The 22093-nt window shown below is 39.7% G+C and overlaps 1 protein-coding gene across 9 annotated transcripts in view; it reads right to left on the bottom strand.

The window, feature by feature from the left end:
- NFIA (nuclear factor I A) overlaps positions 1 to 22093 on the bottom strand; it is a 369193-nt gene that overhangs the window by 27289 nt on the left and 319811 nt on the right. For 4 of the 9 annotated variants that reach the window (XM_014456716.2, XM_023754653.1, XM_023754649.1 and 1 more), the window contains one exon: positions 12152 to 12243. The exons of 2 other annotated variants lie outside the window; for them this stretch is intronic. In XM_014456716.2, the coding sequence (XP_014312202.1) occupies positions 12152 to 12243 (92 nt within the window). Of the gene's footprint in view, positions 1 to 4580; positions 5029 to 8530; positions 8709 to 12151; positions 12244 to 22093 lie in introns of those variants that run through there. 3 more of the 9 variants (XM_023754648.1, XM_023754650.1, XM_023754652.1) reach the window with 3 other exon arrangements.

Genomic DNA, 22093 nt, shown 5'->3' with positions numbered 1-22093 from the left:
CTTAAACAACAGAAATTTATTTTCTCACAGTTCTGGAGGCTGGGCAGCCCAGGATCAAGATTCTAGCTGCTTTGGTACCTAAGGGTCCTCCTCCTGGCTAACAGACGGCTGCTTTCTCCCTGAGTCCCCACAAGGCAGAGAGTGAGCAAGCTCTCTGAAGTCTCTGCTTCTAAAGGCACCCATCCCATTTCGAGGGCCCACCCTCATCTAAACTTAATTCCTTTCCCAAGGCTCCATCTCCAAATACCATCGCATTGGGAGCCTTGAGGGTCAGGGTTTCATTTCAGTATATGGATTTGGTAGAGGTGACGGAGGAGGCAGAATTCAGTCCAGAGCAGTCATGAACTTAGATAAATCAAAATCAGGTCTGTCTGGCCCCAAAGCTTACGTTCTCTCTTCTGCATTATACTGCCCAGGAGAGATGGGTATCTCACGACAATAGGTCTTGATGCTACTACCACCTGTAAGATCCTGTGCCTAATTAGTGTCCAACCAAGCTAGGTTAAGGTTTCTTCACACATAGAGAGCCCACTATGCCCTCCACCTGCTCTCCATTCCACAGAATGAAGTCCAAATGCCATACGTTGTATAAAGTATGAATGTATTCATGACTAACCCTAACTTAGCCTCATTATTCAACATCCTCTGTCATTTACTTGTCCTAATAGACATACCAAACAGGGTAGAGTTCTCTAAACACATATTGCTATTCCTCTGCATGTTCTGTTCTCCTTCCCTGGAATGGAATGTTCTACCTACCCAGTATATTTGTCACCTTCAAAACCAGTTCATGTGTCATCACCTCAAGAAGTCTTCCATGATTCCCTGCTTCTCTCCAGAGTCATTTACCTGCTCTCTGTACTGCTTGCAGATTATACATATTTCAATTTTTTCATTTGCCCTACCTTATTATAATTTGTTTACGTTTCTCCCCAGAAGTCTGTAATAAGCAATATAGGGATTGGATACATATATCGATAGTCCCCCGTCTGGCCTAGTGTGGTGCCAGGAACGTAGTAGGTGCTCAGTAAATTCTGGTTTCTTTCTTCTCCCTCAGGTCAATCACAGAGCTGACGAGTCAGGGGGATGAGTCAGGAATCAAGGTATTCTGACTACTAGTTCGGTGGTCCTTTCCTCTACCAAGATGCGCAGGTCCCTACTAATGTGAGTTCCCTTACTGGACCTTGTACTGTCTTTCCACACCTACCTTACCCCGCAAACATATATGGCCAGGAATCCATGGAAAGAGGACTGTGCTTGAGAGAGGCAGCTGTGTGACATGAGGACTGGCCTGTAGTTTCCCCACCTTCTCAAGGCAGTGGAGACGCTTGGCATATCCAGCCTTGGAAGGCAGCCCTGGGTGCTTCCCACATGGCTGAGGCAGTGCTCTGGGGCCCGAGGGCACTCTGTGCTGTGGATATTTGTGCCTGGGCTGCAGCTCCATTATCCCAACACATTCAGACTCTGGGGAGGTCGGGTGTCAGGGTGAGGCATGCAGGGCCAGGACAGCCTGTCCCAACCCAATGAACCCAGTGTCCCAGCTCTAACACAGGGATCCAGCTTATCAGGAGCCCATGTGATTCATTAGTTAATGTGTAAAGCATTTGGAAAGTGAAAAGCCAATTAGAAGTGCTAAGTTATTTCATCTCTGCTGTAAAGAAAGAAATGTGAAGCCTGAGGAAAAATTCTCATGCAAATATTCTAGGGAGGCGTGTGTTGTGGAATTTAACGCAATGAATAGGCCCCATTGAAAGGCTATATCCCAAAAAGGAGGCCACTGATGAAAGAATGTGCCTTTATCCTCAATAAACAAACAGAAAGATAAACAAGGGGTGTGAGAAAAGTGGACGGGAAGAATCATGAAAACCTCACATTGAACAATAGGCTCTGGCCTTGAAACTGTTAGTAGAACCTTCAAGGTCTTAGACTCATTAGGAGGCCTGGGAAAGCCTGTGTCTGAAAGGGACCTCTTCTACCTAACGTGACGGGGTCTTGGTTAGAAGGGGAAGCAAATCCCTCAGGTATGGGACTTTCACAGGCAGGGGCTTTATGGAGAGTGGGGACTCCACCTGGACGGCCTTCTCTCCTCAGAGTTCACACTGCAGGGCCAGTCAGCTCATTTTCCTGTTCTCTGAACTCTGTTGACTCAAGCTCAGCAATACCAGGCTCTTTTCTTTTGCAAAGGAAGCATCTGGTTCCAACTCATAAAAGAGAAACCCAGAACCTATTGCTGACTGTGTGATAAGCACCTGGGAGGGCACCCGGAGGGCACCGTTTCACAGGGCTCCCCGCAGTTACAGAGGCCTTTACGTCCTCCAGCTCAGCCTTCTCGGAGGCCTGGTTTTCCAGGAGAGCGCGGACCCAGCCTCCTGGGAGCTGGTCTGCACACAAAACTCCAGCACTTCTGCCCAAAGCCTGGACTCAAACAGAGGGCCGAAATGAGATGATCACTACAGCACTCATACACACAGCACAGGTGTCTCCTGGACACATAGGGAGCAAGTGTGGAGGAAAGGATCTGTAAGGAAACAAGCAGCAAGAGATAAAAGGAGCCAAAACAAAAGGAGTCAAGTATAACAAAAGGCATTGGAAAGTGCATGGACCTGATTGGGGAGTGGGAAAAAAGGGAACATGCGCACATGGTAAACAGTCTACCCACTGTCTAGTGCCCCTTCTTTCTTGGGGGCAGTTTTGTTTAGGGAGGACAATGTGAGCAGTTTTAGGCAATGAGACCCTAAATAGAAGTTTGCTAAAAGGAAACAGGGAAGGAGCATGGCAGGGTCTTTATTCCCTAATATAAGAGGAATAATGGGGAATGATAATGGGTATGATGCCTGGAGCTGCAGCAGCCATCTGTCAATCAGCGGAACCAAGCATGCAGATACAAGGTTGGTAGAGCAGAATATGAGAAAGAGCATGGGCTCCTGCTGGCATCATGTAGCAGCCGAAACACTGCCAATAACCACTCACTGACAGATTTGTTATGTGAAAAAGTAACCTGATTGGCTTGAGCCATACTTAATTGGCTTTTCTTATACAGGTAGATACTATTATTGCCTTCATTTCATAGATGAGGAAATGGAATTTTTTAATTTTTAAAATATATTTTTATTGATATTAGAGAGGAAGGGAGAGAGAGACAGAAACATCAATGATGAGAGAGAATTATGGATAGCTGCCTCCTGCAGGCCCCCTACTGGAGATCGAGCCTGAAACCCGGCATGTGCCCTGATCGGGAATTGAACCTTGACCTTCTGGTTCACAGGTTGCCACTCAACCACTGAGCAACACCGGCCAGGCAGGAAACTGAATTTTAAAGGTAACATGTCCAAGATCATTCAGATAAATGGCATAGCTAGGATGTGAAAACAGGTCTTCCTACTCTCTGACTCATGCATGACATTTTCTTTGTTCCCCCAAAGAAATCAGATCATAAATAACAAGTACATTTCCCTTAGTATCCTGAAACTTCTACTGATCAGAGCATTATTATCAAGACCCATCTAAGGACTGGAAGTTCTGAAGGCAATTCTGCAGTTGATACTATGGCTTTCTGACTACATTGCAAGGCTATTATCAAACTCTGATCTAATTCTTTTTAACTCTATACCAATTCACCACTTCTTTTTCAACCTTTCCCCCAACTTCATTTTCTGTCCCACTTTTCCCACAATCCCAAGGGCTAATTTCATGGACACCAGATTTTTAGTTTTTTTCCTTTCTTCCTCCATGAAATCTAAAATTTTCTGTGAAATCTCCTTATTTTCCACTTCTCTACTGCCACTGATCTTATTTTAACAGAGTCATGGACCACTTAATGATGGGGAGAAATAAGAAATGCACCATTAGATGATTCTGTCCTGGTGTGAACATTACAGAGTACACTTACACAAACCTGGATGACATAGCCTAGTACACACCTAGGCTATATGGTACATCACCATTGCATATGTAGTCCGTTGTTGACTGAAACATCGTCACTTAGCACAAGACTGCACTGGAAAGCCAGCAAGAAGAAACCAGTATTTACCAAGCACCTATTGTGTGCCAGATTCCATCTAGGCACCTTAATTCTTCCAACAGTCATCAATTTGCTTCAACTAAGAAACTTCCCCAAATCTTTTTGGAGCAAGGCAAAAAAACAAACCAAAAGGCTAAAGCCCAACTAAAACATGGTTAAAGATGACAGGATTACCGAAGTATTAAGAACTGAGAGAAAAATAACTGATGCTCTAACTTTGTCCAGAAGTAAATTTTGTGGCTGAGGACGTCAAAAACATGCTGCCAAATTAAAACTCGAAAGACAAAGGTCTGTTTATTGAAGAATTTATTTTAAGAGTGTCTCATAGCCTGTCAGTGAGTCAGCTGCCAAGTATATGTGAAGAGAATGTGTCAAGAAATTATAGGCTGGTGTGGGAGCTGGGAGCACTGCTGCCCACAGGAGTTTGGAGGGAGGGGAAGCAGATTGTGTGAGTAACTCATCTCACGAGGTGTTGCTTACTCTTCACCACTGATGACTGGAGCTGAGAACATAAAAGAAAAAATGACCCGGCCTCGCCTTTCCCTTCAGATTCTGGGGGATACATTCGCTTGCTGCCAGTCCTTAGATCCTCAGAGATTTTGTTTCTCCTTGGGAAGTCTCTGCTTCCTTGGGGAAACAATTTAGCTTAAGGGGAGAATGGTATATGGGGAAGAACCGACATGCACAAATTAATTAGGCTTTTGGGGTACCTCTAGGGCAGATGTTCAATGGAGGAATCCGTGAGGTTATGACCTTGCAGCAGGGCAGGGTGAACCTAATTTGCTAGATGACTGCTTTAGATCTGGCATTTGGCTGGTAGGTTCTGCCCATATCCACACAGCTGCACATAGGACATGCTGGGAGGCTCGCCCAAGTCCTTCCAGACAGGGTGCATGCAGGGTAGTGTGGGCTCTGGAATCAGCTGTGGGTTTGTGTCCTGGCTCTACTGACTCCTGGCTGTGTGGTACTGGGAAATCACTTCCTTCTTTAAACCTTAGTTTTGAAATCTGTAGAATGGGGAAAATAATAATAATGACTCTTCCTACCTCAAAGGGTTGTTCTTAAGATCAAATGAGAAAATACTCTGTAATCTAGGAAAATACTATTTAAATATGAGTTTAGTTATCAACCAAACAAGAAAAGCTATCATTTAAGTGTTTAATAGATGTCAAGCATTTCCTTTCTTTACATTAACAGAATTGAAGACTCAAAACAACCATAGGAGGTATAATAAACCAGGCTATGGAAAAACTGAATTACAAAAACAACAACAACCAAAGAAACTTCGTCTATGTGATGAAATAAAGCTCTGACCAAGATCTGAAAAAAAAAAGAAAAAAAAAAGCTCACAATCTCAGCTGCTCTGCTATCTGGTCTCTGGGTGAGGTTAGCTGTTCTCACAGATGCAGACTAACATCATTAGTAAAGGTCTTTTTCCCAGGCAGGACGAGAGAATGAGCTCAGTCTTGATTTTACAGATGCATGAACTAATAGGCAACTGGGGCAGGTCTTCAGAAGAACTAAGCAAAGCAGGACCCAATTTCTAGGCTTCTAATTCCTTGATGCAAGAGGATGAGTTAATCATAGACCATCTTAAAGAGAAAATGGTCAGCCACCTTTCACTGTAAGCAATTAAGGATGCAGATAGTATTTGGGAAAGGAAAGTTTCAGAGACAGACTGGTTCAAATCCCGGCCACCTCTTTACCACGGGACAAATGTACTCCTCTCTCCTCGTCTGTCAATTAGGGTTAAAACCACCAACCTTGAGGGCTCTGAGTCACAGAACCTGGCATAGATGGGTGCTTAACACAGAGTACTGGTCTGATCAATTTACTTTTTTCAAAGTCAGGAGTAAATGGAGTTTTATTTGCCATTTCCCTCTAGTCTTGGGAGTTTTCAGCTGTATGGGCTTGGAACTAAATTGCTCAAGTGCAGGTCTAACTAGAAGGGGAGGACACATTTCCCCGCACCCCCTCTATGGAAATCTGAGTTTCTTGCCTTTGCAACCTTCCAGCTGCTCCTTGAACCACTATGTGGTACTTAACCTCCTACAGGCAGGCAGTTCAGGTCAGGGTGAGGAGGAGGCAGGGAATGGCTTCAGCGAATTCAAATGCAACCTCAAGTGAGCTTATTCAGTGCCCTGGGTGAGGACATTACACCAGGTGGGGGTGTTTCTTGGAAATGAGTGGTGATACACCAGCAGCAGGAAAGGATTCTGATTTATCTGCTTGGTCCAGAGAAGACAGGACTCAATATATCTCTCTTTGTAGGATGGGCTAAAGCCTTGTCTACCAGCTCATGGGTAAATTGGCAAAAATGAAAAAGGTAAAGTGTATAAGAACCAAGACCATATCATGAGACCAAAGTTAGACAAGGACAGAAAACTGATCTAGCCTTTTCTTCCCTTTCTACTCTCAGGAAAGTTCTACCCAACTCTCATTATTGTAACTGGTATCATGCTCATTATTATTGTTGTCATTGCCATTACTCTTGATCTGTTTCCTCTACTAGACTTTGAACAACTTGAGGAGAAGTGTTTTTCCCTGCATTGGGTAGGTATTGGGAATATAGTGAAAAACGACAAGTGAGTGAGGAAAGGGACTTAGGAAGAGCTCTGCAGATTGCCTATGTCTTGGTCTCTCAGGCAGAGCTTCAGGAACACGACACACAGAATGGCAACGCACTGAAATGTCTCCATATAGGCCACCGTCCCGTGTTCCCTGTGCACCCCCACCAAAGGCAGAGAATGGGCGCCACACCCATTCCTGAGCTCTAGGTCAGCTGGTTTGCCACACAGTGAAGTGTGTGGCTTGTGCCTACATTTGTAAATTTCATGACGCAAAGGCAGTCACACTGCTTGCAAGTCAGGCAGCTAAATGATTTATTAAGCAAAGGTTACAGCACCTGTGCCTTTTTGTCAACAAATCAGGCCCATGCCATGCCAAGCGATTCTTCTAATAACCCAAATGGTAATTTGGTTTTAAATAGCATTTCAGATACCATGATTCTGTTGACGCAGAACAGTGATAGATTTGGGTGGCAGGAAAGAAATGCCTGTTTTTAATATTGTTTGCACTCATTTTTCATTTTAAAGAATTAGTCCTCGTTGAAGTTCTGCAGGTTAAGCATTTTATTTGAGCATTTGATTAAACTAGAACCTGAATCAAAATGAGTTCTTTGCTCAGTCCTTCTGTGTGGGAATTGGTATTCCTATTTATTACCTGATGATGAAATATTAACATTTTTTTCCTCTAAATAAATGCCTCCTCTTAATGGCTCTTGTTTTCAGGGATCAGATTAAATTATGAGATGCAATTGAAATGGTCATTGGCTTTCTGCTGTCTGAAATGATGGCATGTTCTCTATTATATCATTCAGTGGGCGTGCAGGGGACGCGGATAGTGTCCAAAGTGAAGTAAATGCTCGATGCCCCAGAGACTTTCTCTCTGTTAATATCAACTGTCACGGGACAGTACTGGGAAATGAGATTTGGGGTGGGATCCGTGGTCATGGTTTCTCAGACTTGATGGGTGTTCTTGAGGCTGTGGGGAGGTGGCCACCCCCCATGTTAATGATGAGTTACCAAATGGAGAGGGAGGAGGGAAATGAGAGACAAATAATGATAGTAGCCGAGGTAGCAGACGAGTGAGGCGGAAGCATGGGATAGATAACTTGGCAGGGATAGTCGAACAGAGCCGAATGCTGGGGTGAGATACACAATGCAATTGGAATGCATTTTGAAAGAAAACTACCTCAAGGCAAGGCTAAAGAGAAGGCAATTCTGTCTCCGTGAAGGGAGGAATTCTCTGGAGAAAAAAATAGACTGGAAGGGAAGGAGGAGGAAAAATGGCTTTCAATTATCCATGTTATCTTTCCCTACCAATCATTACAGATGATGAATAGGTGCAATAAAAGCCAATATTCAATTTTTTTCCAATTTACATGGAAAGAAGGCCATAATATATTGTTAAGGGGAAGAAACAGCAGGTTACCAAACAGTGTATGTAATATGATCTCATTTTTGCAATGTATTTGTTGCATAGAAACAGTCTGGATGAATTTATACAGCAATGTTAACAGTAGGACTACAAGTGATTTTTATTATTTTTCCCATCTGTATTTTCCCACAATTAACATGTATCATGACTGTAATAAGGAAAAGTCATTATTTTAAAGCTTCCTTATGAATCATTTAGATTCAGCCAATAAATGCTGACTACCCACTATGTGCCGGGCATGAGAATTACTGCTCCCAGAGAGGTCAGCACACTATCACAGTGGATCCTGTTGGTAAGCAGTCCACTTTTCTAGGCTGTTTTACAGAATTTTAGACTCTTAAGAGGTGAAAGGGCTGTTGGAATTTATTTAGTGATTACGTTTTTAAAAATTTACCATCTTAACCATTTTCAAGTGTACATTCACAATGTCGTGGAACCATCACCACCACCCATCTCTTGAATTGTTTCATCTTGCAAACCTGAAACTTTGTACCATTCAACAATAACTCTTCATTCGATCCTTCCCCTGTCTCTGGCAGCTACTATTTTACTTTCTGTGTCTTTGAATTAGACGACTTTTGGTACCTCACATAAGTGGAATCATACAGTGTCTTCTTGTAACTGGTTTGTTACAGGCATAATGCCTTCAAGGTTCATCCATGTTGTAGCATATTGCAGAGTTTCCTTCCTTTTAAAGGCAGAATAATATGCATTACACCATTTTGAAATGATAGCTACACAATAAAATGTATATGCCAGATTTTATCCATTTATCTGTCAATGGACACTTGGGTTGTTTCCACCTTTTGGCTATTGTAAATAATGGTGCTAAGAACCTGGTGTACAAATAACTTTTTGAGAGCATGCTTTCAGTTATTTTGGGTTTATACTAATGATTAAATTTTAATACAATCTCAAATTTAAAAGCAGGGAATGTGCCAGAAGTATTCCTGAGAGTTGAGCATGAGTCTCTGAATAGCAGGGCAAGGTGCTCACCAGCTCATGAGGCAGTGCAGTACAGTGGTTAGAGGGCATAGGCCTTGGGAAAACCAACAATCTCTTTAGAACTCAGTTTCTAACTCTATAAAGTAGAGATAATTATATCTATCGTGTTGGGTGGCTTTTGTAAAGGTTAGTTAGATAATTTACCTAACATACTTAGTAAATAAAGCTAGTAAATTTAAGCTATCTATAAAAAAATTCTTTTTTTGTAAAGAAAGGTCTTATAATAAACTGATAACTGTGTAATTAAAATATCTATGCATACAAGTTCTATCTGCTAAAAAAAAGCAGAGACCATATCTAATCCACCTTTTATGGGTTGATGCTTCAGACTTTGGGAAGATTTCTACTGCGAACTCCTCTTTGGGAGAAAGGCCATTTTATTTTACATTTGTTTATGGATTTATGTGCAGGATGTCGCTTCTGCATTTGTAAAGCTCAAGTATCTGCTTGGTGACTCTTCACTTTTTACTTCTCCAAAGACAGAAAGCAAAATTTTGTTTTCCCAGAAAACTTTTCCTATAATTCAATTAATACAAATTTCGTGCCTCATTAACAAAAGGGTCAATACAGAAAAAAAATACAAGCTTGCCTAGAAAATTACTAATCTGCAGGCCATGTTCAAATTATATCTTTAAAAATTCTTGTAAAAAAAACCAACACAAAACAAAAAACCCTCCTGGCTGGTGTTGCTCAGTGGTTGAGCATCAACCTATGAACCAGAGGTTAAGGTTTAATTCCTGGTCATGGCACATGCCTGGGTTTTGGGCTCAATACCCAGTAGGGAGTATGCAGGAGGCAGCCAATCAAAGATTCTCTCTCATCATTGATGTTTCTATCTCTCTTTCCCTCCCTCTTCTTCTCTGAAATCAATAAAAAATATTTTTTTAAAAAAAATCCCTTTTCTGAACGAATGTCTTCTCAAAAAGCAGCTTTTTAAAAAAGTATGTCATTATTTTTACTATCTATATCTATACATGTCTAACACTTTAAATGGTTCCAGAATGTGGTTCTTTCTTTTTTTAAGAAGAGTTAATATATACTCCAGAAAATTAAAATATTTAGAGCACATAATTTTTACTTCAGGACACATATATCTCTATACCTCTATATCTATATCTCTCTCCATATATTTATAGAAAAAAATACAACTTCCATCAGCACAGTTTCTCATAAGATAAGTGGGGATGGCTTTCTTCCAGCCAAATGTGGCAGGTGTCACTGTGATTAAGAGAGAGAGAGAGAGAGAGAGAGAGAGAGAGAGAGAGCGAGCATTTAAGCTGCTATCCCTATAATGCCAAATATTTAACAGAAACCAAGAAGTTCAGTTCCAGATGCCAATATTGGGTCTACATGACATCATTCATCCAGATGCGTGAAAAATCCGGATTTTTAAGAATTGAATTTTTGTGGTCAACAACATGGAGACCCAGTTTATGGGTTAAATAAGGCATCTGTGAAACAAAGCCATGCTGCAATGTAACACATTTTGATGTTAGACAAACACAGTGAATGGAACACAGTATTATTTCAGTGCTGTGAATCACTGCTTCTTTTAAAAAAACACTACGTAACATACACATAGGACATTTCCAAACTGCATTTTTGAGGTTTTTGATGAAGTAACCTGAGCACACTGGGGCTTTGAGAAAAGAAATCATCCATTATTACAGCCACTGTCCCCAGTCCTCCCCTCCCATTGAACTTGAACGTGTGAACCCAAAGTATAAAATGAAACATTCTATTTTAATGCATTCAAGGTAATTATTCAAATTCACCAGTTAAATATTTGAAGGTATGGGAAAGTAAGCAATAAACTTGAACAGTTTTATGGGAGGGACTGAATAGGCAATGTTAATCCCAGATGCCATGTACCGGCCTGTTTCAGGAGAAACAGCAGAAGTGGGAAATTCAAGAGTTAACCTTCTCTCCTTCTCGCTCCCCCCTCCTCCCAGCTGCCTCCTCTGAGGCTGTACTTTCTGTGACCCTGCTTCAGTGCAGGGAAGGCTTCAGATGCAATGCAGTTTAACCCGTGCTGTCGACACAGCAATAAAGTAAAACCCTTTATGGAGAGAGCACATGAACCCAGCAAATGTAGCCCATTCACAAGCACCTGGTCAGAGTCTGACAAACAAAGATGAGCAGTTATAAATCTGGCATCTGGAGATTACACACCCAGGCATATATATGCACAAAACATCCTGGAGAAACATTTTTCAACCACCATGCTGAGAACCTCATAGAGAAAATATTTTCTTTATGTCAATTATGATAATATATGGTCACATTCCAATTAGGAAATCAGAGAGGAGTTTCTTTCAAAAGTTGACTCTAATTCTATTTCACAAACCTCTAAATATCTATCTCTACAGCCACTACCTTGTACTACAAAAGTCTTTCATGGTTTCTCAATTAGCAGCAGCCATTTCAAAACTTTAAGAGATTTCTTCTCCTTGACCTAAACTAGCACAAAACACAACTTTCTAGTGAAAAATAAGCTCTAGATGTCCTGGCATACTCTTTCTCAATATAAGACATCAAACCCACCTCCATCCCCTCCCACCCTTCTGCACCTTACTCCCAGTACCAGTGTAGCCAGGAACAAACATCTCCGGTTATTTTCTGCACCAACACCAGCAACTTAATAGGGCTCACAAACCCTTTATTTTAGAAAGTTTGCCAGGTTCCTGGGGACCCTATAATGAATACAGAAGAGTGGCTGGTTCCCCCATTCCTAGCATGCTCTCTAATGTCGCTGGCAGCCAGAGTTTATATTACAGGTTCGGTAGGGAACTACTGTCTCCTTGCATGTAGAGACAGACTCCTAGCAGAGGAGACACACTAGCTAGCACTAGGGAATCTTTCTTGCCATAGTCAAAGCAGTTCTGGTCCAGAAGCCCTCCTCTTCTGTTCCCTCAATACAAGAAGCAAAAATTGCAGGCACTTTTCCACGATTTCTGAGAACACATGGAAATGTGGCTGAAGGACCAGGACCGGAAAGGAGGTTGGGAGGAAAGGGGACCAAACAGGGGCTGGGAAATGCAGCCTGTTGTGCGGAAAGACAAGTTACAATGCACCTGATGAATAAAACAAGCTGCACCACATACAGAAAAGATGAGAGCGGCCCACCTGTGTCTGTTGAGGGATATTTACAAAGCTTGGATCCCGTGGTCCAACACTGACGAATCGGTTTGCGGGGGAGGTGCTGGGTGTCGAGTAGGCTGTGAAGGAAGGGACACATGCGTTCAGGAAGCAGCACGAGATTGCACACAAACAACACCAAAACACACAGTCTCCCAGCCGACGCAGCTGATCAACGAGGAAATGTGCAAACACTGTAGCTAGCGAAGGGATCTGGCTAGCAAGGGCATTTTAGACAGTCAAAAAGGGAAGGGGTGTTGGCTTCCAAAGACTGTTGGAATAAAACGATGTCAAATTGGTGCTCAGATGAGCTTTTTTTCCTTCCATCATACAAATTAGAACATGCAGGACATTTGCAAAGTATACTTTCTGAGTTCAATACAAGCTCTGAGGTCAGAAAGAGATACCCTAGTTTGTAGAGCACAGGGAGAAAGAAATTAGGAAGGGCAGGAAAGCAGTTCATTTTACAATCTTGTTTTTCACACTATACACTCCAAAAAAAAAATCATGAAGTGTTCCCGTGCCTCTATAGCTAAATATCGAAGAGGAGTCTTTACAGAATGAATTAATGGGTCCCCAGAAAGGATGTTAGAACAAGCTGTTTTTATAGGCCCAGAAGAGAACCTAGAATCTTTCTGATGCCCAAAATGTGCTTGAAATATTAACATTTGCAGTCTTCCGGTCCTAGAACCCTTCCATTCTGGCACAAACTCTAAGATGTCACACTGGAACCCCAGACCCTACACTTCAGTCAGCTTACTATTATTTTCAAGTGTCTGGAAATTTTGTTGTTGGTTTTTATATTTAGGAACTTCACTCTACTTTACTGTGGAAGAAATTCAGTGGCTTTGGTGTTTCATTGGCACATAAATCCAAATGTACATTTTTTTCGGTGTCCTACACTTCCTTCTTTATAAATCCAAGGATTTATTCACACTCTTTCTTTGTACTAGAATTTTCACAAAGACCATTGCTTAATTTCAAATTTCTTAACATTACTTGTAAAAGGCCTAAGTTTTTTGGACTGTCTCTAAACACACATCATCTAAAAGATCAAAAAGATCCACAATTTTAAAAACACAGATAATTGAGGGAATAATACCAAATTCCTTTCCCAGATTTGTTTTTCCTTATTGATATCATCATCTGCTTCTCTTACTTTGATTTTCCGTTTTACTGAAAACTGTGTAGACTCCTTGTTTCTCTGGGTAAACACATCTAGGAATAAAATTCCCACCAATCTGGCCCAAGTCCTGTTGGTCATTTCTGGGAAGAGCGAAGTCACCCACTCAGATCTGGGACGGTCATGTGGTGTGGCTGTGTCAAACCAGCACCGAATAGAGGATGAATACGAGGTTCCTCTGATGCCTGCCAATCAGAAAATGTTTGCTCTAGTAGTGTTTGTGTTAGAAGGAGTGCTTCAGTAATAGCTTTATATCCAATGACCTAAATGTATGATGATGTACTGTCTAGCAATGTGAATCTATTGATTTCCTCCCTGGCCCATCCTATGTCAGACCAACTTCAACAGATTTAGGAAAAACTTCTGCATTTAGCCATTCAGCAAATACCTCTCACTCACTAGTATGGGGGAAATTTATATTTTTCAAAGCTCAGTAAAATACTCTTTATTAATTGCTTCATTTAGTCTATTGCTTTGATATGCTTGATACACTTTAATAAGTCTCAATGGAAAATTTTATATTGAAAATGATGGACTATAATTACTTGGTAGTGAATTTACCTGCTCCTAGGGCACAAAGAGAACATGGGAGAGATAAGGAAGAAAGTTAGTAGATGAAATGACCTATTAACCCTGTTAGTGGTTGGGGGGTGGGGAGGGGAAAGCGTTCTTTCACATGTGAACAGGTAGGTAGGTTGAGAAGAAACAAAAAGGCGTGAAGAAATGCTAAGGTGGTTAATGACAGATGCTGAAACATGAGTGCTTAGTTTGATGGTCCTAGGACAGTGATGGCGAACCTATGACACGTGTGTCAGAGGTGACACTCGAACTCATTTTTTTGGTTGATTTTTCTTTGTTAAATGGCATTTAAATATATAAAATAAATATCAAAAATATGTCTTTGTTTTACTATGGTTGAAAATATCAAAAAATTTCTATATGTGACACAGCACCAGAGTTAAGTTAGGGTTTTTCAAAATGCTGACACGCCGAGCTCAAAAGGTTCGCCATCACTGTCCTAGGAGAACTGTGTACACAGACCTGCACAGGTCATCACAGACAAGTAGCAGGATTTCCTATGACATTTTTACCACATTGGTGACATCAGAAACAAGCATGCTGAAAGGTCTCTCTCTCTCTCTCTCTCTCTCTCTCTCTCTCTCTCTCTCTCTCTGTGTGTGTGTGTGTGAAGATAGTTCTCTATTGAACATAGTGAATTTACTAAAACTGGAAAGGTTTGTATTGCAGCCCTTTCTCTATTTTTGTCTGACCTAAATGTTGGCATTTGAAAGAAGGTTTAGCATACAAATAATTTAGCCACTCAAAATTACTGTGAGGCTGACAATAGTATATTTTCCCTCCTTCAAGCAGGAGACAAACCTTGCAGTCTTGTTTCAAAACATCTCAGAAGGCTTTTAATGCTCTCATAGTTACTCAAACTGCTTCAAAGTTTATTCTGGTTTTTAAAAAAGAGAGCACTGGTGAGAGAAGTGGTGATGGGATTGCATCTTTTACAAAAGTATATTACAACGACAAAAATCTGTGAATCACTGAGTACTCAAGTTATCAGATGGAACAAATGGTGCCCAGGGAAATTTATTCTATAGAAAGCTATGTTCTGGGGAAAATCAAGGACACAGGAAAAACAAGGGGAGGAAGAAAGAAATTCTGACTCATCTTCCATTATTGTAGCTACAACAGGCAGTGTTCACTATTACAGGATGTAGTTCCATAAATGATATAAGTTGCATCTGAGTTTCCCAAAGGATCAGTGGAATAAGGGAAGTTCTAGTGCTGAACAAAAACCTCAATTGAAACTTTTTATTAAAACAACCACTTATACCATCATGAATCAATTGTACATGCACAACTAAGAGCTTTCAACATGAATATAAAGTCAAGTAAAGGGGGCAGTGTGGTAATTAGTTATATACAACTGTGTTTATGCTATTATATCACATTCATAGCTTTCTTAATTATAATCCTTGTCTTATTTACAACAGCAATAATCAAATGCTACAGGAAGAGCTTCAGGAAATCCAGAAAATAATTTTCTGGGAGGATTACTGCAGGCATTTTTTTAGGATTCTGGAGGAAAGATTCAAGGCATTTGAAGATTTTCTGATAAAGTCAAGAGGGAAATCAATTTGCCTCTATAATCTCATTATAAAAGTCCTCATGGCAACCATGCCTATTAGAAATCAAATTATTGATTACTTGGCTACTTCTGAAACAAAGTGCTTATTGTTGTTTTTTCAGCAGCCATTTTATCTATAGGAGCAATATCACCATGGACCATTTTCTTGACGTTATGGAAGAATATTCCTATAAGAATCTCCCACCAGATTTTATTTGCACGGATCTGAGCATATTTTTCCTCTCTCTAATGCATTTCTTCACATTATCCAAAAGTCTTAGTTTGGCCTAAACCACAATGGTAAATATCAAAATTCCAAACCAGAATTTGATCCACATGAAGAAAACCCCAGCCTTCTGTGTTACCCACTTATATGTATTGCTAGTTCTATATATAATCCTTCACGTAGGCCAGCGATTTTCAACTGGTGTGCCACAAAAATTTTAAAATCATGCAATACCTGACTATTTAGTCAGGGGCACTGACCTCTCTTCCCTTAGACCAGAGGTTCTCAACCTGTGGGTCGAGACCCCTTTGGGGGTCAAACGACCCTTTCACAGGGGTCGCCTAAGACCATCGGAAAACACATATATAATTACATATTGTTTTTGTGATTAATCACTATGCTTTAATTATGTTCAATTTGTAACAATGAAAATACATCCTGCATATCAGATATTTACATTACGATTCATAATAGTAGCAAAATGACAGTTATGAAGTAGCAACGAAAATAATTTTATGGTTGGGGGTCACCACAACATGAGGAACTGTATTAAAGGGTCACAGCATTAGGAAGGTTGAGAACCACTGGCATTGTGATTAATCACAAAAACAATATGTAATTATATATGTGTTTTCCGATGGTCTTAGGCGACCCCTGTGAAAGGGTCGTTTGACCCCCAAAGGGGCCGCGACCCCCAGGTTGAGAACCTCTGCCTTAGACTGTCAAACAAAAAAAATGACAACAGCCAACACAATTGCCATCTATTGTGAATGAATCAAAATAATAACTTTTTTTTTGTCAGATTGGCAAAAAATATATTTTCTGGTGTGCCGCAGAATCTTAGTAATTAGTTTATGTGTGCCATGAGATAAAAAAGGTTGAAAATCGCTGACTTGGCAGTATAAGTCCTGGTTAGTATGATCAGCTGGGGGAATAGTTCAAGAACAGTTCTTCCTTTATAAGCAATAGTTTTACAGGACTTCTGAGAGTGCTGGAATCTATCTCTAGGGGATTGTAAAGAGGGCAGGGAGAGTGGCAGTGATCACCCATTAGCATTGCTCTTTCTCTCTCCCTCTCTTTCTCCTTCTCTCTCTCTCTCTCTCTCTCACTCGGTCTGTGCCAGGCCCTCTACTGAGCATGATGGCAGATAGGAAGGTGAGTAAGACACTCTGCTTTCCTCAAAATGTTAGAGTCTAACGGGGAGAGATGAGTACAGAAAATGAAAATAGGAGGACCCAAAAGTAATATAAATAAAAGTCTGTGGAATGTTAAAGGACAGAAAAGTAACACCTGGCAGGAGAACAGCAAAAGCTTTACAGAGAAGACGGAGATGGCTTCAGAGACAGGCTGGAAAAGATGCGTTGGCTGACAGGTTCGGATGGATTAGCGGTCACAGAGGAAGCAGCACAAGCAAAGGAGCAGAAGTGGGAATCGGAGGCATCAATCGTGGAGGGAAAGGAAAAAAAGGGGAGACGTTGCAAATTACATTTTGCCATGCAGTAAGGGAAGATAACAATTTAAGGATCAGAGACCTGCTTGAACATGGAGGGTGGAAAAGTCTTTTGAATTTATTTTTCTTTTAAGAGAAGAAATAATTTCTATAATAACCAAAGACACAAATTTTCATTCTAAACACCCTAAGACAACTAGTCGTCTTACTACTCTAAACCTTTCCCCTTTATATCTCAAATATCAGTATGCCCTCACATGTTCCCTTGTTTTCAGTAATTCAGACATATTCACATGTGGGGAATTTCCCTCTAAAAATAAGTAGTCAAACATTCAATTGCACTCCAATAGACTTACTGGGATTCTCCTACCTTCCCAGGAATGTGCTAGTTATTAGACAGAAGTAATCAAACCAAGTTTAGGAATGCAGACTTGGACAGATCCCTGTGTTCAAATGGCAATTGCAGTAAATGTTCACCAGGGACACCTGAGAGTGGGTGAGGCAGCATTCAGCTGCAAACTGCAACAGTGAGATGACTAAATACCTAACAAAAATAATTTCTAGAATCTTCTCTTAATGCACTATGGTGTTCTTTAAAAAACAAACAAAAAAAGCCCTATGAGAAAACATCCTTATCTAAAAAAAATGCAGAAACTGTAAGAAAATAAATTGGCTGATTTCTAAATGAAAGTCACTGCCGTGGACCTCACTGAGGAACTTCAACTGCACTATTTCTTGCAAGGTCACAAAAGAAACGCTGGAGAATATCGGAGTTTCTTCCTTCAGAGAAACCTATTGGTACTGACAAGTTTACGGGGCCGAGTTAGCATTATTAATATCATTATACAGCCAAGGGAGCACAGCCTGTGTTACACATGCCCCAGTCCTCAGAGACTTAGAAATTCCCATGTGATGGAATAGATGTAGTTAACATCCAGATGTTTGAAATCTAGGAGATAACCACACTGAATTTCCATTATTTTGATCACATCTGTGCAGTCAGTTACCTCATTCTATAATCCCTGCAAATCTTTTATCTCTACAAACAAGTTACCACCACCACCAACAAAAAGGTAGCCCTCAGGGCAAGAAATTAAAGCCTACTTATCACCAGTAAATTATTAAAGAACAACATACCCATGAGCTATCTTCCTGAATTCTAACTTTAATATATTAGCATTACTTAACATGGATAGTAACTATTTACATGACATGTCTAATGTGCCAGTAGTTCACAAAAATCATGATGAGAATCAATTCAGCCAGATGGCCTTGCTCTGCTGGAATTTCTACATATATTAAGGATCCTTAGAGGGAGGTAGGGGTTCAAGCAACATCATGATTTGGGGTAACACACGCAGAAAGGAAGGCACAAGACAATTCATGTGTGCAGACGGAGATAAGAGGATCTGAGCAACTTGTAAACTGGTGGCACTTTGACCTTATGCTACCAAAATCTGTGTCATAAAGAGGCACTTTACAATGAGTTCTTCCTGTACCCAGTCTACTCAAAGGTTTAAGGGTTTTTTATACATAATAATTTTAAAGGTTAAGAATACAGTCTTGTTTCAGGTCACTTAAATTTATATCTGATGGCTAATCCAAATTCTATAACTCATTTATTTTTTTATGTATACTGTGTTTTGTTCAATTGATAGAACACATGTATTGATCAGAAGCAACAATGTATATGGGTAAGCACAGGTGAAAGTCATATTAAATAGCCACAGAAAATAAACCCTGGATTCAGCTGGGGTTTACTAAAAAAGAGAAACTTAGATCAATATATTGGATTGCTCTCTTTTGAAAGAATCCGTAGCCTCGGGAAAGGCAGTGTAACTCTGGAAACCCACTTCTGGGACTTTATCCTCAATAAATACTTAAAAGTACAGATAAAATTTGTGCTGCAAGATATTCATTACAGCATTACTTATAAGAGCAACAAACTGGAACCAAGTTACAAAGTAAAGCTTCATCCATATGTTGAAATATTTTGCAGCTGTTAAAAATGTTTTAAACCCAGTTAGTGTGGCTCAGTGGTTGAGTATGAACCTATGAACCAGGAGGTCATGGTTCGATTCCTAGTAAGGGCACATGCCCGGTTTGCGGGCTTGATCCCTAGTGGGGGGTGTGCAGGAGGCAGATAGTCAATGATTTTCTTTCATCATTGATGTTTCTATCTCTCTCTCCCTCCCTGAAATCAATAAAAAATGTTTTAAAATAATGATTATCACAAGTTTATAAAATAAAATGTATACACACATACATATATGCACACACCTATCATGATTATGTTTAAAATATATACAGAAAATAATTACCTCTAAAGAGTGATCTTATGGGTGATTTTTAAATACCTTCCAGTAATTTTTAATCTTAAGTAAAATAAACACAAGTGGAACCTGAAAACCCCAAATAATATTTTTCTTTTTGCAGTAGTGCAATGTAGTCAATAGAAAATAAGTTTTAGAACCAGAAAATCCTGGATTCAATCCATTCGGTCTCTCCCTAGAAATGTGATCTTGGCCACCCAGTTTCCCTCTCTGAGCTTCTCCACATGCAGCATCCAGCACATGCTGGCACATACCTCACAGGCTAATACAAAAGTTAATGTCCTATAGTAGGAATAGGTAAAAATTATTCAGAATCACATTTCCTAACCTTTTATGAATAAGAAAAGGTATAAAATGGTAATTAATAAAAATAGCATAAAATGTTATATTCAGTAGGTCACCATCATCTTATATATGTGTGTGTATGCATACACAAATATACATATAACATGCACTAAAAAACTTGGGGAGAATATATATTTTTCATGTTTCCAACCCTGCTGTATATTACCTTTATAAAGGAAATCTTAAAACTTATTTGTTATCTGAAAAAGTAAAACGCTGAGACCAAAAAACGCTGAGACCAAATCAAGTCTTGAATGGGTTAAGATACCCTAACGATGCGATCCTCCATTGTCTGCTCTTTTTTCCTCACTCCTTTATAATGTTCATCTCTTACTCTCCTTTCTCCTGTTTTTGTTCCTCTGTTTTTCATCCTATTAAATGTACCCAGGAGTTTTTATTCTTTATAGAGTGTCTTAGGATTTTCAGAGGAAAGGTGTACGATAGCTCATCTTAAAACAGTATGTGCCCTGGGAGTGTAGAAACCACTGGGCTCAGGAGTCTAACAGACCTGAGTCTGAATGCTGGTTTAGTTAAAGTTTCCTCTTTTTTAAAAGAGGGCTGACAATTCTAATTTTGCAGATTTAAAATAATAATCAAATGCAACTCAGGTAAATGCATAAGGAAATACCTATCAAAGTGCCCGATTTTCAATAATTATTTTTCTTTATCCTGTGCAAATTTAAACATTAAAAATTTGGATTGTGCACTGGAAGAAATACTCTGCAAAAGTATTTATGAAAAATTGTGATTTAATATAGTACATTTGTGACCAAATAATGGCTACTGAGAATGAAAATGCTAACTTTGTACTAAATTCTAGACTATCTGTGAGACTATCTAGACTCTTTACCAGAAACAGCACACATTTTTGCTATCATACTCAAAGCTCAGGTTAGTGTAGTTAAAATCTAGGTGTATAAAAAATTGTCAAGGCTTTTATAGGATTTTATGGACCCACTCCTTACCCACTACCACATGTGTGAATTTTGGGCACTGTAGTGATTAGACAAATATTTTAAAAAATCAAAAAATCACTATGTATGATTTAAAATTTAATAATATCTTTGATCCTCATTGACTAAGTATCAAAGAGCTATCCCTCAACAAACAAGTTTCTGTCCTCTGACACACAATCAAGTGTGTATATATATCCCCACTCTACAGCAGTATTCTATACACACTTCTTAGCACTGACTTAATATAATTCAAAGATTATGCCATGAATTCATATAGACCATCTCTTTATTTTTAAAAGGTTCCTAATATATATATATGTAATATTGGTGAATATGTAGGTACTACCAATCTTTTATTAAAATCAATGTTGCAATGAATACTTGAGATATGTCTTTGCTTACATATCCTACGATATGCATGGCTTACATTTAAAATTTACGTATATATATATGAAAAACTAAATTGTCCTCTGAAGAGGTTGAACTAACTTTCAGTCCAACAATCCTGAAGAATAAAGGAAATCTGCCTCCGCTAGCATCTCCTCTTTTTCACCTCTTTGCTGTTACTGTTTTATCTCCTTCCAAATTTTCTGCTCTCTTTCTTTCTCTAATAATAAGAATTACTCTCAGCAACAGAAACCAATTCATACTAAAGTATAAATGACCACTAACATCTGCCTCTATATTTCTCTCATAGAGTTTCACTGCTAACAAATGGAAACTTTGGGCTAAAGCAAACATACTCATAGGATGCTGTAGCCAAGAGTATGAACTACAGGTTCAAGGTGGCTGGATATGAATCATGGCTGGGTGTGAATCATGATGTGGCTACACCTGTCTGAGTGATCTTGAGAAAGTTATCTTATCTCTCTCTCTCCTTGTCTTTCTCAATTAAGGTATTTACATTTTAAAGTATTTATTTCATAGACTTACTGTGAAGTTTCAAACAAGAGAATACATATGAAAACATTTTTAAAGTGCTTGACTATTAGTAAAAGCTCAATACTTTACTGTTATTAACTTCAGAGATGAGCAGGTAGATCTGGCTCCTAGGTAACCAGAAATCTTGTCACATTGCTTTGTACTTAGTTTAGTTACAGTATGAGAAAGTAAAAAGAGCTGGCAAGGTCTGTGTTTGAGTCCCTTCCAAGCTACAAGGAAGCACAATCTTGGGAAAGTAACCTCCACTTTCTATGGTAATCTCAATTCCCTTATCTATAAAATCCTGACCTCATAGGAGTCTCAGGAAGCTGAACGAAAGAAAGTATATGTGTAAAAGAGCTTTGCAACCAAAAAAGCA

Source organism: Myotis lucifugus, unplaced genomic scaffold (assembly GCF_000147115.1).
Source record: "Myotis lucifugus unplaced genomic scaffold, Myoluc2.0 scaffold_63, whole genome shotgun sequence".
Classification (NCBI taxonomy): Eukaryota; Metazoa; Chordata; class Mammalia; order Chiroptera; family Vespertilionidae; genus Myotis; species Myotis lucifugus.
This window is presented reverse-complemented; position numbering and strand designations above follow the sequence as displayed.